Source organism: Oenanthe melanoleuca, chromosome 2 (genome assembly GCF_029582105.1).
Source record: "Oenanthe melanoleuca isolate GR-GAL-2019-014 chromosome 2, OMel1.0, whole genome shotgun sequence".
In the NCBI taxonomy this organism is placed as follows: Eukaryota; Metazoa; Chordata; class Aves; order Passeriformes; family Muscicapidae; genus Oenanthe; species Oenanthe melanoleuca.
In genome coordinates, this window is record NC_079335.1 from 147,962,486 (window position 1) to 147,977,251 (window position 14,766).

Here is a 14,766-nt window from a genome sequence, read left to right on the forward strand (position 1 = left end):
CTGGGGTGAGCCCCCCACCCCCGCGCAGGGAGCCCCGGGAGGGTCGCGGGGTGCACCGCCCCCTGCGCGGCTCCCCCCCGTGCTGACCTGGGGGTCCCCGGCAGCGCCCAGCGCGTCAATGGCCGGAACTGGGTGGAAGCAGCGGGAAATGGGGGGGTCCCGCCGGACATCCGCCCCACGGCCGGGGGGCTGCGGGCGGCCCGGGACCCCCGCTGCAAAGGTGGGGGAGGCACCGTGTGCTGTGGCCGGGATGGGGGTCCCTGCCGCCAGCGCGGCCCCCCGAGTGCTGAGTGTCGCCCATGGGTGTTGTGTCCTCCCTCTGGGTGCCACCGCTGTGTCCCCAGGGTGCCACGTCCACCTTGGTGCCATGTGCGTCTTTCCCCCGTGCCACGCGTGTCCCCCCAGTCCCGTGTCCCCCTTGGGTGCTGTGTGCCCCCACCACGTGCCGTGTGTCCCCCTCTGGGTGCCATACGTGTCCCCAGTGCCACAGATCCCCCCCCAGTGCCACGTTCCCCCCAGAGCCGTGTCCCACACTGGTGTCGTGTGTGTTCCCACGTGCCCCCAAGGCCACGAGTGCCTTGTGCCCCTCTGTGGGTGCCATCGCCCCCTCCCCATGGCCAGGGGGTCAGGCTGTGGGGGTCCGCGGTGTGTCCCACGCTGCGTGGCGGTGGCGGTGGCGGTGGCGGTGCCGGTGGCGGTGCCGGCGGAGGTGGCGGTGCCGGTGGCGGTGCCGGCGGAGGTGGCGGTGCCCATTGTGCGCGGGGCGGGGGCGCCGCGGTCTCGTCACCACTTCCCCGGGCTGTAGGAAGCGGGAAGCGGCCGCTCCCGGCTCAGTGCGGCCGCGATGGGGAACCTGCCGGGGGTCCTGCCCGGAGCCCCCCGCGCCTGCCCCGGCCTCGGCCTCTGCTCGCGCCCGCGCGGCCCCGCGCCCGAGGACCCCCCGGTCACCGCGGCCGCCGTCACCGAGCCCCCCAGGTGCGTGCCCGGCTGGGACGGACGGGCTGGGATGGGGACGGACGGGGCGGGAAGGACGGACGGGCCCCGGGGCACCGGGACCCACCTCGGCGGGACCCCTCCTCCCTGGCGGGGACATTCGCACGTGGCCGGAGCCCACCGGAGACGGGTCCCCTCCGTGGAGGTGTCCCCTCCGTGGAGGTGTCCCCACCATGGGCAGTGTCCCCGCCCTGGCGGTGTCCCCTCCGTGGGGGTGTCCCCTCCGTGGGCAGTGTCCCCACCATGGGGCATGTCCCCGCGGGTGACGGGTGGCCCGCGTGGGGCACTGGGGCAGAGCACGGAGCCCGCGGGCAGCAGAGCCCGGTGCGCCCTGCCCGTGGCGTGGGGACAGTGTCTCCTGTCCCACGGCGGGGCCCCAGCAGCCCGAGGGACCCACAGGGGTGCGCTGGAGGGAGCGGGGTCCGGGGGCACATGGGGGGATATATGGGGAGGGGTGTATGGGGTCCAGAGGCGTGGGGTCCCCACACTCGGGGCACGGGACGGGGGCGTGTCCTCGCCCCGCGGTGGCCCGGAGCCCGCTCTGACTCATGGCCATTGTTCGCACTCGCTCGAGGGCCAGGAACGCCCCGCGCCCCCTCCCTCCATCCTCTGACCCCTCAACTCCTGACCCCTCCAGCTCAGCGCCCCAAATCTTCATCTGCCATTCCCGACTTCCCAGCTCAGCCCCCCCTCCCCTATTCCCCGCCCCTGATCCCCCCATCCCCTGATCCCCCCATCCCCTGATCCCCCCATCCCCTGATCCCCCGAATCCCTTATCACCACATCCCCTGATCCCCCATCCCCTGATCCCCCCATCCCCTATTCCCCGCCCCGATCCCCCCATCCCCTGATCCCCACACCCCCGATCCCCCCATCCCCTGATCCCCACACCCCCTGATCCCCACACCCCCTGATCCCCCCCAGCCTCTGCCCCCCCTTCCCAGGCACCCCCACCCTCCGAGCCCCCCATCCCCCGGCCCTGTCCCTCCCCCGACCCCGCCCGTCCTCACGGAGCTGATCCGAGCTCGGGACTCCCCCGCCCCCCCAGCAGCACCACAAGTTGGGGAAGTCCCCGAACCCCCCCAGTGTCCCCCAGTGTCCCCCAGGTCACATCCACCCAGCGCCCTCCTGTCGCACCCCCGCTGTCAGAGCCGGGGGGACCCTCGTTCACCCCAGTTCCCCGAGCCCCCGGCTGCGCCCCCGGGCCCGGGCAGGTCTCAGGGTGCCCCGCGTCCCCCCAGCCCCGCGCCCCCTTCCCCGGCGGAGCCGCCGCGCTTCGCCCGCCTCAAGAACTGGGAGACGGGCGGGATCAGCTACGACACGCTGTGCGCCAGCGCGGGGCAGGTGCGGGGCGGGGGGCGCGGGGCGGGGGGCGCGGGGGGCCCGGGGCGCGGGGTGTGGGGCTGAAGGGCGGGGGGAGCGGCAGAGGAATGGGGGTGCAGGGTGGGGGTGCGGATCGGGGGCTGCGGGATTGGAGGCAGACGGACAGGCAAAGTTGGGGTGCAGGTTTATGGGGTGCGGGTTTATGGGGTGCGGGTTTATGGGGTGCCGGTTTGGGGGGGTGCCGGTTTGTGGGGTGCAGGTGTGTGGGTGCTGGTTTTTGGGGTGCCGGTGTGTGGGTGCCGGTTTGTGGGGTGCAGGTGTGTGGGGTGCTGGTTTTTGGGGTGCCGGTTTGTGGGGTGCAGGTGTGTGGGGTGCTGGTTTTTGGGGTGCCGGTGTGTGGGTGCCGGTTTGTGGGGTGCAGGTGTGTGGGGTGCTGGTTTTTGGGGTGCCGGTTTGTGGGGTGCAGGTGTGTGGGTGCCGGTTTTTGGGGTGCCGGTGTGTGGGGTGCAGGTGTGTGGGGTGCTGGTTTTTGGGGTGCGGTTTGTGGGTGCAGCTCAGCCGTGCCCCAGGAGCTGCCCTGCTCGGGCCAGCGCTGCCTGGGCTCGCTGGTGCTGCCGCGGCCGCTGCCCCCCCCCCCCGACCCCCGAGGGGACGCGGCCGCCCGAGGAGCTGCTGGAGCTGGCGCGGGACTTCATCAGCCAGTACTACGTGTCCCTGCGGCGGTGAGCGGGGCAAAGGGGCCAGAAACGGACACGGGCACCCCAAAAACAGACACGGGCACCCCACGGGGGGATCGGGGACCCCAAAAACAGACACGGGCACCCCACGGGGGGCTCGGGGACCCCACAGCGGGCACGGAGACCCCACGGCGGGCACGGAGACCCCACAGCGGGCACGGGGACCCACAGCCCTGCCCCGTGCACCCCATGGCCCCATCTCCGCCCAGAGCACCCCACAGCCCCAGGGCACGCCACGGCCCCACCCCTTCAGCAAAGTACCCCCAGCCCATCCCTGCCAGAGCACCCCACGTATGCCGGGGTACCCCCGTAGCTCCAGGCGTGCCCTGGGGTGCCCCATATCCCCCATCCCTGCCCTGGGACATCCCATAACCCCCTCCCCGCCCCAGAGCCCCCGGTGGCTGTTTGCCCCTCTGCCCCCAGGGTGCGGGTGTCGGGGGGCGCTGGGGGAGGTCCCGGGGTCTCAGGGGGTGTTGGGGGCAGTCCCAGGGTCTCAGGAGGGGCTGAGGGTGCCCTCGGGGGGCACTGGGGGTGTCCCGGTGTCTCGGGGGGCGCTGGGGGGGTTCCGGTGTGTCGGGGGGGGCTGAGGGTGCCCTCGGGGGGCGCTGGGGGTCCCGTGTCCCGGCGCTGAGGGACCCCCGCAGGGAGAGCTCCGCGGCGCACACGCAGCGGCTGCGGGAGGTGGCGGCGGAGATCGCGGGCTCGGGCTCGTACCGGCTGCGGGAGCCCGAGCTCGCCTTCGGGGCCAAGCAGGCCTGGCGGAACGCGGCGCGCTGCGTCGGCCGCATCCAGTGGAACAAGCTGCAGGTGCGGCCCCGCCCGGGGACCCCCACCCAGCGCGGGGACACCGGCGCTGGTGACACGCGGGGACCTCAGTGCTGGGACACCAGCCGGAGGAACCCCAACCCACCCCGCAGCAACCTCACCCCGCCCCGCGGGCACCCACAGGGACCAACACCCCCGTGTCACCCCCGTGTCACCCCCATTGTCACCCCCGTGTCACCCCCACCCCACAGACCCCGCCCTGCTCCTGCTGCACGGGACCCCCGCCCCAACAGAGACCCCGCGCCACCCCCGCCCCACGGGGACCCCTGTCCCGTCCCACAGAACCTCCTGGCCTGTAGTTCCCCCCCCACCACCCCGGGGTCTGCCCCGCCCCGGCCCCGCGGGGGTCCCCACACCCACCGTGTCCCCCCGCAGGTGTTCGATGCCCGGGACTGCGCGGGGCTGGGGGAAATGTTCAGCCTCCTCTGCTCCCACATCCAGTTCGCCACCAACCGCGGCAACATCCGGTGAGAATCCCCCCGGCCCCCCCGGCCCCGGCCCCGCGGGGTGTCCTGACGCCCCCCGCCCCCCCAGGTCGGCCATCACCATCTTCCCCCCGCGGGCTCCGGGGCGCGGCGATTTCCGCATCTGGAACCCGCAGCTGATCCGCTACGCGGGGTACCGGCAGCCCGACGGCTCCGTGCGGGGCGACCCCGCCAACGTGGACATCACCGAGGTGGGGGCACCCCTGGGTGCGCGCCCCTCCCCTGTTCCCGCTCCATCCCCCCTCAGCCTTCCCTCCGTGCCTTCTCCCTCCTCACACCGCTCCGTGTCCCCCATCTCCCCCCAATCCCTGCGCCCCGAACACCTCCTGAAGCCCCCCTGACGCTGTGCCCCCAGCTCTGCATCCAACACGGCTGGACCCCCGGCGGGGGGCGGTTCGACGTGCTGCCGCTGCTGCTGCAGGGCCCCGACGAGTCCCCCGAGCTGTTCCCGCTGCCCCCGGAGCTGGTGCTGGAGGTGCCGCTGCACCACCCCACGTGAGTGGGGCTGCGACCCCGGGAACCCCCCGGTGACCTGGGCTGGAGCCCCACGGTCACCCGTGGGGAGGGTTTGGAGAGGGGATGGAGGGGGGGGTGGAGGCTGGGGAACCCCAGTGGGGACACGGAGCAGATGTGGGGCTGATCCCGTCCCTGATGGAAACTGGAATGCTGATCCTGCCCTGGGCTGGGATAGTGGGGTGCTGATCCTGATCCTGTCCTGGCCTGGGATAGAGGGGTGCTGATCCTGAGCTGGGTTGGGATAGAGGGGTGCTGATCCTGAGCTGGGCTGGGATAGAGGGGTGCTGATCCTGAGCTGGGCTGGGATAGCGGGGTGCTGATCCTGAGCTGGGCTGGGATAGCGGGGTGCTGATCCTGAGCTGGGCTGGGATAGCGGGGTGCTGATCCTGATCCTGCCCTGGGCTGGGATAGCGCGGTGCTGATCCTGATCCTGCCCTGGGCTGGGATAGCGGGGTGCTGATCCTGTCCTGGGTGGGTTCTGGAGCAGGGGGTGCTGATCCCGTCCTGGGTGGGTTCTGGAGCACGGGGCGCTGATCCTGATCCTGTCCTGGGTGGGTTCTGGAGCACGGGGTCTGATCCCGTCCTGGGTGGGTTCTGGAGCAGGGGATGCTGATCCTGTCCTGGGTGGGTTCTGGAGCACGGGGTCTGATCCCGTCCCTGCCGGAGCTGTCGGTGCTGCCCCTCCCAGGCCGGGATCCTGGGAGCGCTGGGATGGACCTGGGTCCCACGCCGGGTCTGTGGGCTCGGTGTGGGTCCCCCACAGCCCCCACAGCCCCCCGTGCCCCCAGGCTGGAGTGGTTCTCGGAGCTGGGGCTGCGCTGGCACGCTCTGCCCGCCGTGGCCAACCTGCTGCTGGAGATCGGGGGGCTCGAGTTCCCCGCGGCGCCGTTCAACGGGTGGTACATGGGCACCGAGATCGGCTCCCGCAACCTCTGCGACCGACACCGCTACGACGTGCTGCCCGTGAGCGCGGGCCCGGGGCGGGGACACCTGGGAGAGAGCTGGGAGTGACTGGGAGAGAGCTGGGACACCTGGGAGAGAGCTGGGAGTGACTGGGAGAGAGCTGGGACACACCTGGGACACCTGGGAGAGAGCTGGGACACACCTGGGACACCTGGGAGAGAGCTGGGAGTGACTGGGAGAGAGCTGGGACACACCTGGGAGAGAGCTGGGACACACCTGGGACACCTGGGAGAGAGCTGGGACACACCTGGGACACCTGGGAGAGAGCTGGGACCCCCGGGACTGCACTGGATCCCCCGGGACTGCACTGAGACACATCCGGGACTGAACTGGGACATCCCCGGGACTGCACTGGGACCCTATAGGGACTGCGTTGGGATCCCCTGACTGAACTGGGATCCCCTGGGACTGAACTGGGATCACCGGGACTGCACTGGGACCCCACAGGGACAGCCCTGGAACTCTACTGGGGTCCCCCCGGACTCCTGCTGGGACCCCCCTGGCACTCCCCAAGATTTCCCTTGGGACCCACACTGGACCCCCCTGAAAACCCCCAGCGACCCCCACTGGGACACTCTGAGACCCCCTTCAGGCCCATCCAGGGACCCCCCGGCTGAGCCCCCACAGGACCATCCTCGGGTCACTCCCAGGACTTTCCCCAGAATCCCCCCGGGACCCCTCTGGTACCCCCTGGTACACCCCAGGACCCCATCCGGGACCCCTGGGGACCCCCCGGCTGACCCCCCGCCCTGCTGCAGGAGGTGGCCCAGCGCATGGGGCTGGACACGGGCACCAGCTCCTCCCTCTGGAAGGACCGCGCGGCCGTGGAGGTGAACGTGGCCGTGCTGCACAGCTTCCAGGTGGGACCCGCGCGGGACCCGCGCCGCGAGCCCCCTCCCCACGGGCACCGCGAGCCCCCTCCCCACGGGCACCCCGAGCCCCCTCCCCACGGACACCCCGAGTTTCCACCGCCCCCTCCCCACGGACACCCCGAGTTTCCACCGCCCCCTCCCCACGGCACCCCGAGTTCCCACCGCCCCATCCCCACGGACACCCCGAGTTCCCATCGCCCCCCGTGCCTGCAGGTGGCCCAGGTGACCATCGTGGACCACCACGCGGCCACCGAGTCCTTCATGAAGCACCTGGCGGCGGAGGGGCGGGCGCGGGGCGGGTGTCCCGCGGACTGGGCCTGGATCGTGCCGCCGCTCTCGGGCAGCCTCACGCCCGTGTTCCACCAGGAGATGGTCAACTACCAGCTGAGCCCCACCTTCCGCTACCAGGTGGGACCCGGCCCGCAGACCTGCCCCATAGATCCTGCCCCACAGCCCCTGCACCACTGATCCTGCCCCACAGATCTTGCCCCATAGATCCTGCCCCGCAGATCCTGCCCCACTGATCCTACCCTACAGATCCTGTCCTACAGCCCCCGCCCCACAGGTCCTGCCCCACTGATCCTGCCCCACAGCCCCTGCCCCGCAGATCCTGCCCCATGGCTCCCCAGCCCCTCTGCCCCCCCTCCCTGGCTGGAGCTGGCACTGACCCCCCCGGACGCCCCCAGGACTTTGTGGGACTGCCCTGGGCACCCCTGACCCCTGTGGGACCCCCAACCCTCCTCTGGCATCTACCCCACAGCAGCCCCCGGGACACCTCCAGACCTGGCTGGGGCTCTCCCCCAGCCCCGTCCAGCCCCCCATGAGCCCAGATGGCCCCCAGTGCTCCCCATGACCCCCAGTTCAATTCTGGTACCCCCAGCCCCACAGACCCCAAACCCCTGTTCCCCACAGCCAGCCCCTCCTGCTCCCCAAACCCTCTGCCCCCCAATCCCCCAGACCCCCAACCCCCCCACCTCACAACTCCCCCCTCTGCCCCCCAATCTCCCAGACCCCCAACCCCCCCACCTCACAATAACGCCCCATGGCCCCTGTGCCCCCCAATCCCCCAGCCCGACGCCTGGAAGGTTTACGTGTCCAAGGGCACCACGGTCACCCGGAGAAAGACCTTCAAGGAAGTGGCCAAGTAGGTGAAGCCCCGATCCCGGGGGTCCCGTGGGAGCTGCGGGGTGCTGATCCCTCGTGGGGGTCCCGCAGCGCCGTCAAGATCTCGGCCAAGCTGATGGGGCAGGTGATGGCGCGGCGGGTCAAGGCCACCATCCTGTACGGGACGGAGACCGGCAGGTCGCGCACCTACGCCTGGAACCTGTGCCAGCTCTTCCGCCGCGCCTTCGACCCCAAGGTCGGGGGCGGAGAGGGGGCGGCTCCCCCACCCACCCACCCACCCACCCCCCGGGCAGGGCAGGGCCCCGGGTGGGGCTGGGAGGGGAGAGCCGATGCTGGCGCTGCTGCAGGTGCTGTGCATGGACGAGTACGATGTGGTGGCCCTGGAGCACGAGAGCCTGGTCCTGGTGGTGACCAGCACGTTCGGGAATGGGGACCCCCCGGAGTGTGCGGAGGTGGGGATGGGATGATGGGGTAATGGGATGATGGGAGAATGGGATATTGGGGTATTGGGATATTGGGATAATGGGATAATGGGATATTGGGATATTGGGATGGAATAATGGGATAATGGCATGGGATGGCATGGGATGGGGATGGGATGGGGATGGGATCATGGGATCAATGGGATCAATAGGATGGACTGACCATGGGTTGGGATCCATGGGATGGGATGGCATGGCATGGCATAGGATCAGTGGAATGGATCTATGGGAAGCGATGGGATGGGATGGAATAATGGAATGGGATGGAGTGGAATGGGATGGAGATGGAATCATGGGATCAATGGGATCAATGGGATGGGGTAATGGGATCAATGGGATCAATAGAATCAATGGGATCAATAGGATGGACGGACCATGGGTTGGGATCCATGGGGTGGGATGGGATGGGATAATGGGATGGGATGATGGGATAATGGGATGGGAAGGGATGGGATAGTGGGATGGGATGTGGGGGTGACACTGTGCCCCCCACAGAGCTTCTCCAAGGCGCTGATGGAGATGACATCGCCCTACACCGGCCCCTCCCAGGCGGAGCCGCCCATGTGAGCACCCCGGGGGTCCTGGGGGGTCCCTGCTGGGGCCGGGGCAGGATCCCCCCTGACCCCCCGACCCCCCTCACACCCCCAGGAGCTACAAGCTGCGGTTCAACAGCGTCTCCCAGTCCGACCAGCTCGTGTCCTCCTGGAAGAAGAAGCGGCGGCAGCTGAGCAACACGGACAGTGCAGGAACCCTGGGAGCGCTGCGGTACCGGGGGGTGGGAGGGGTGGGCAGGGGGTGGGGATGGGGTCCTTCCCCGGGCACGCTGCCCCGCTGAGGTTTGGGGTGCCCCATCGAGGGGCTCAGCCCGGCACCGGCAGCTCCAGCCCCGCCTGCCCTGCGAGTGTGGGTGTGGGTGGGGGCAGAAGCTGCCCCGAGGTCCCCACCCGTGTCCCCCGGCATGGCCTGACCCCTCTGACTCTGGGGATCCCCCCAGTGCCCCCCGCCCAGGCTGTACCCCCACATCGCCGGGGACCCTCACCCCCTGTCCCCCAGGTTCGCGGTGTTCGGGCTGGGGTCCCGGGCGTACCCCCACTTCTGCGCCTTCGCGCGGGCCGTGGACACGCGGCTGGAGGAGCTGGGGGGCGAGCGGCTGCTGCCGCTGGGCGAGGGCGACGAGCTGTGCGCGCAGGAGGAGTCGTTCCGCACCTGGGCGCGCCAGGTGTTCCAGGTACGGGCTGGGCCCGCGGGAGCCCCGGGCGCCGCTGCTCCTCCAGGTCGGGGGGCACCCAGAGCCCCCCGCCCGGCACCCACCGCCCCGCCCCCCCAGGCCGCCTGCGAGACGTTCTGCGTGGGGGACGGGGCGGGGGGCGCCGAGGAGCTGTTCGCCCCCCCCCAGGGCTGGAAGCGCCAGAGGCACCGGCTGGTGCCGCAGCCCCGGGGCACCGAGACTCTGCCGGGTACCGACCGCGGCGGGACCCCCGGGCCGTGCGGGACCCCCGAGCCCTGTGGGACCCCCCCGAGCCCTGCGGGACCCCCGGGCCGTGCGGGACCCCCGAGCCCTGCGGGACCCCCCGAGCCCTGCGGGACCCCCGGGCCGTGCGGGACCCCCGAGCCCTGCGGGACCCCCCGAGCCCTGCGGGACCCCCGGGCCGTGCGGGACCCCCGAGCCCTGCGGGACCCCCGGGCAGTGCGGGACCCCCGGGCCGTGCGGGACCCCCCGGAACCCTCCGGGACCCCCCCGGGCCGTGCGGGACCCCCGAGCCCTGCGGGACTCCCCGAGCCCTGCGGGACCCCCGAGCCCTGTGGGACCCCCCCGAGCCCTGCGGGACCCCCGGGCCGTGCTGGACCCCCCGAGCCCTGTGGGACCCCAGAACCCTGTGAGACCCCCCGAGTCCCCATGTCACACCCCCCACCTGTCACCAACACCCGCCCCGTGGCCCCCCCGGGACACCCCATAGCACCCCCCGAGCATCCTGTGGGGTCCCCCCACACCCCACAGCTCCGGGGGGCCGCTCCCAGCCCCCCCCGGGACTCCTCCAGCCCCTCCATGACCTCCCCAAGACCCTTTGGGTCCCCTCACGACCACCCAGTCCCTCCTATCCCCCTATGACCCCTCAGCCCCCCATGTCCCCAGCCCTACACGTGCCCCTGTGTCCAGCCCCCCGTGTCCCCCCGTGACCCCCCGTGACCCCCCGCGCCCCCCAGGACTGTCCCAGCTGCACAAGCGCCAGGTGTTCCCCTGCTCGGTGCTGTCTGTGGAGAACCTGCAGAGTGACGAGTCCAGGTGAGACCCCCCCGCGCAGGAACCCCCCCTCGGGGTGTCCCATCCCCCTCTGCTCCTGGCACCCCGGGGTCCGCACACCCCCGGGACCCCCGAGACCCCTGGGACACCCTCGGGACATCCCCAGGACCCCCGGGACCACCGGGACCCCCCCGGGAGAACCCCAGAACACTCCCGGGACACCCCCGGGACCCCCGGGACCACCGGGACCCCCCCGGGAGAACCCCAGAACACTCCCGGGACACCCCCGGGACCCCAGGGCAACCCCGGGACATCACCGGGACCCCCGGGACCCCCCCAGGACATCCCCAGGGCACCCCCAGGATATCCCCGGGACCCCCGAGACCCCCGGGACCGCTTTGCCCCCAGTCCTATCCCATGTCTGCCCCTCTGACCCCTCCCTCACCCCACTGACCCCTCCAGCCCCTCCCGCTCCCCGGTGCCCCCAGACCCCCCCTGTCCCCGCTGCCCCCCCGGAGCCCCCCTGTCCCCGCTGCCCCCCCGGAGCCCCCCAGCCCCTGACCCGCGGCCGCAGCCGGCAGACGCTGCTGGTGCGCCTGAGCTGCGCGGAGCAGGCGGGGCTGCGGCACCTGCCCGGGGATCACCTGGGCGTGTTTCCCGCCAACCGCGAGGAGCTGGTGCGGGGGGTCCTGGAGCGCGTGGAGGACCCGCCGCCCCCCGAGCAGCCCCTGGCCCTGGAGAGCCGCGAGTGGGACCCGGCGGGTACGGGGGGCACGGGGGGACATGGAGGGACAAGGGGGGACACGGGGGGGATTGGGGAACCCGCCGGTACCGGAGGGGGACAGGAGGGGGTCCCGCCGCTAAGGACCGGGAGAAGATGGGAAGGGGCTGAGGCTTGGGAAGAGAGGAAGGGGAAAGAGAAGAAATTGGGGCAGGGGGAAGAAATTTGGGCTGGGGGAAGGAATGGGAAGGGGCTGAGGAAGAGGAAGGAGAGGGGCTGGGAGCTGGGGGGTGGGAGGAAGCGCCTCGGGAAGGACGCGGGACAGAACCGAGCGCCGCCATCCCCCCGTGCAGGCGGGTCCAGCCCCGGGCCCCGCTGGGTGCCGCAGCCCCGGCTGCCCCCCTGCACCCTGGCCCAGGCTCTCACCTTCTACCTGGACGTGGCGACCCCCCCGACCCCCCAGTTCCTGCAGCTGCTGGGCTCGCTGGCGGAGGAGCCCCCGGAGCGGGAGCGGCTGCAGCGCCTGGCGCAGGTCGGGGGGGGTCACCCGGGGGGGCTGGGGGGGCTGGGGGTCACCCCGAGAGGGGCTGGGGGCGCTGGGGGTCACCCGGGGGGGCTGGGGGGTCACCCGGAGAGGGGCTGGGGGGCTGTGGAGGGCTCTGGGGGCGCTGGGTGCTGCCTCCCCGCTCTGGCTGGGGTTCCGGGCTGCCGGCTGCGGTCACCCCGCGGTTCGGATTCTGGGGCGCTCCCCCGCCCCCGGGCTGCCGCTGCTCTCCCGTGCGCCGCCCGCTCTGGGGGTCCCCGGGGCCGGCTCCGGGGTCCCCGCTGTCCCAGCCCCGTGGCCGCAGGACGCGCGGCTGTACGAGGAGTGGAAGTGGTTCCGCTGCCCGACGCTGCCGGAGGTGCTGGCCGAGTTCCCGTCCGTGGCTCTGCCGGCCGCGCTGCTGCTCTCCCAGCTGCCGCTGCTCCAGCCCCGCTACTACTCCATCAGCTCCGCGCCCGGCGCCCACCCGGGCGAGATCCACCTCACCGTGGCCGTGGTCACCTACCACAGCGAGAGTGAGCGGCGGGGCCGTGGGGACGGGGCCGGGGGCGGTGGGGAACCTCCGGGGCACCTGCAGGGCACCTCCGGGGCATCTCCGGGGGCTCCAGGGCACCTTCGGGGGATCCGGGGCACCTGCAGGGCACCTCCGGGGCATCTTCGGGGGATCCAGGGCATCTCCGGGGCATTTTTGGGGGCTCCAGGGCACCTCCAGGGTTTCCCGAAAATCTCCAGTGTGTCCAGAGCATTTTCAGGACCCCCTCCGCCAGCCCTGCCCGGCTGGAGGAGCCCCCAGCCCCTGCGGGGCTCTGGGAGGGGCTGCTGGGAGCGCCCCCCGCCGCAGCCCCACCAGCCCCCCCGGTCCCCACAGACGGGCAGGGTCCCCTCCACTACGGCGTCTGCTCCACGTGGCTGGCGCGGCTGCAGCCGGGGGACACGGTGCCAGCCTTCATCCGGGGGTAAGGGCTGCCTGTCCTGCCGCGTGTGTCCCCTGCCTGTCTCCCTGTCCTTCCTGTCCCCCTGCCTGTCCCCCTGCCCGCCACCTCTGTCCCCCTGCCTGCCCTCCCTGTCCGTCCTCCTCAGCTGCTCCCCTACCTGTCCCCAACCCACGCCCGCCCCGTTTCCCGACATCCCCACCCGGGCTGGGCCCAAGGCCCCCCCAGTGACCCCCGACCGCCGCAGGGCCCCCTCGTTCCGGCTGCCGCCCGCCCCCGACACCCCCTGCATCCTCGTGGGCCCCGGTACCGGAGTCGCGCCCTTCCGCAGCTTCTGGCAGCACCGGCTGCAGCTGCTGCGCGCCGGAGGTGGGACGGGGACGGGGACAGGGACACGGGACATGGGGCTAGGGACATGGAGACATGGGGCTGGGGACAGGGACACGGGGCTGGGGACAAGGGACACGGGACTGGGGCTAGGGACAGGGGACAGGGGACACGGGGCTGGGGTCAGGGGACAGGGACACGGGACATGGGGCTGGGGACAGGGCTGCACGGGCCATGGGGGACCAGGGAGAAGGGGATGGGGAAATAGTGACATGGGGACGGGTACACGGGGTTGGGAGGGACGCGGGGTGTGGGGTACATGGGACATGGGGATCCGGGGATGGGGCATGTGGGGACGTGAGGGATGCATGGGGACATGGGCACGGGGACACAGGAACATCGCGGCACTGGGATGCAGGACAGGAGACACGGTGACAGAGAGGAACGGGCTGGGGACAGGGGGATGGCGGGATGTGGGGACAGGGGGATGGAGGGGTGTGGGGACAGGGGGATGGAGGGGTGTGGGGACAGGGGGATGGCGGGATGTGGGGACATGGGGATGGCGGGATGTGGGGACAGGGGGATGGAGGGGTGTGGGGACAGGGGGATGGCGGGGTGTGGGAACACGGGCTGTGGGACACCAGGACACTGTCCCCCGCAGGTGGCCCCCTGGGCCCCATGGTGCTGGTGTTCGGGTGCCGCTCCTCCGCCCTGGACCACATTTACCGGGAGGAGATGGAGCAGGCGCGGGAGCAGGGCGCCCTCAGCCAGGTGCTCACCGCCTTCTCCCGCGAGCCCGGGACCCCCAAGGTGGGACGGGGACGGGGGGCGATGGGGACAGGCTGGGATGGGCTGGGGAGGGGACGGGGGTGCGGTGGGGACAAGGACAAGGTGAGGACGGAGATGGAGGGGACAGGGATTGGTGGGGGTGGAGGTGTGGGACAGCACACAGCGGGTCAGGGCGGGGAGCGGAGACAGGCCAGGGCTGCCACGGTCCCGCGTGTCCCCAGACGTACGTGCAGGACGTGCTGCGGGCGCAGCTGGCGGCCGAGGTGCACCGGGTGCTCTGCCAGCACGGCGGCCACATGTACGTGTGCGGGGACGTCACCATGGCCACCGAGGTGCTGCAGAGCGTGCAGCACATCCTGGCCCAGGAGGGCGACATGACGCTGGGGCAGGCGGGGGACGTCATCAGCGAGCTGAGGGTAAGGGCTGGGCACGGGACCCCGCGGGGGCGCGCCGGGACCCCCGGCTGACGGCTGTCCCGCAGGACAAGAACCGCTACCACGAGGACATCTTCGGGCTGACGTTCCGCACGCAGGAGGTGGCCCTGCGCATCCGCAGCCAGTCCTTCTCCCTGCAGGAGCGGCGCCCGCCGGGCCCGCCCTGAGCGCGGGGACACGGGGGTCCCTGGGGCTGCGCCCCCCGCCCGCCACCCCCAGTAAAGGTTTAGTTTTGATACCCCCGGCCTGACGCTCGGGCTCTGCGGTGGCGCTGGGGGCGGGGGAGCTGGCACAGGGGTTTGGTGGCACCTCGGGGGTCACCTGGCCACGCTCCAGACACGAGGGGTGGGAAACGGGGGGCAAAAGGACACGGGCACGGTCCTGTGGCTCTGAGGGGTGGAAATGGTGGGAGGGGTCCTGTGGCTCCCACCTGTGTGGCTGCAGGTGAGTGCGAGT

The 14,766-nt window shown here is 72.0% G+C and overlaps 1 protein-coding gene across 1 annotated transcript; it reads left to right on the forward strand.

Moving 5' to 3' along the window:
- Nucleotides 1-787: 787 nt before the first annotated feature.
- On the forward strand, nt 788-14,549 carry NOS3 (nitric oxide synthase 3). The gene is given in 27 exon segments (XM_056483566.1): nt 788-975; nt 2,235-2,337; nt 2,886-2,960; nt 2,962-3,038; nt 3,698-3,860; nt 4,254-4,345; nt 4,413-4,554; nt 4,719-4,858; nt 5,668-5,842; nt 6,601-6,702; nt 6,928-7,122; nt 7,785-7,858; nt 7,930-8,074; nt 8,187-8,291; nt 8,817-8,884; nt 8,970-9,086; nt 9,375-9,549; nt 9,649-9,778; nt 10,527-10,605; nt 11,138-11,325; nt 11,638-11,816; nt 12,133-12,343; nt 12,697-12,784; nt 13,008-13,129; nt 13,749-13,897; nt 14,098-14,292; nt 14,358-14,549. Coding segments are annotated over 27 exon segments (3,540 nt in total). The 5' UTR covers nt 788-844; the 3' UTR covers nt 14,478-14,549.
- Nucleotides 14,550-14,766: the final 217 nt, after the last annotated feature.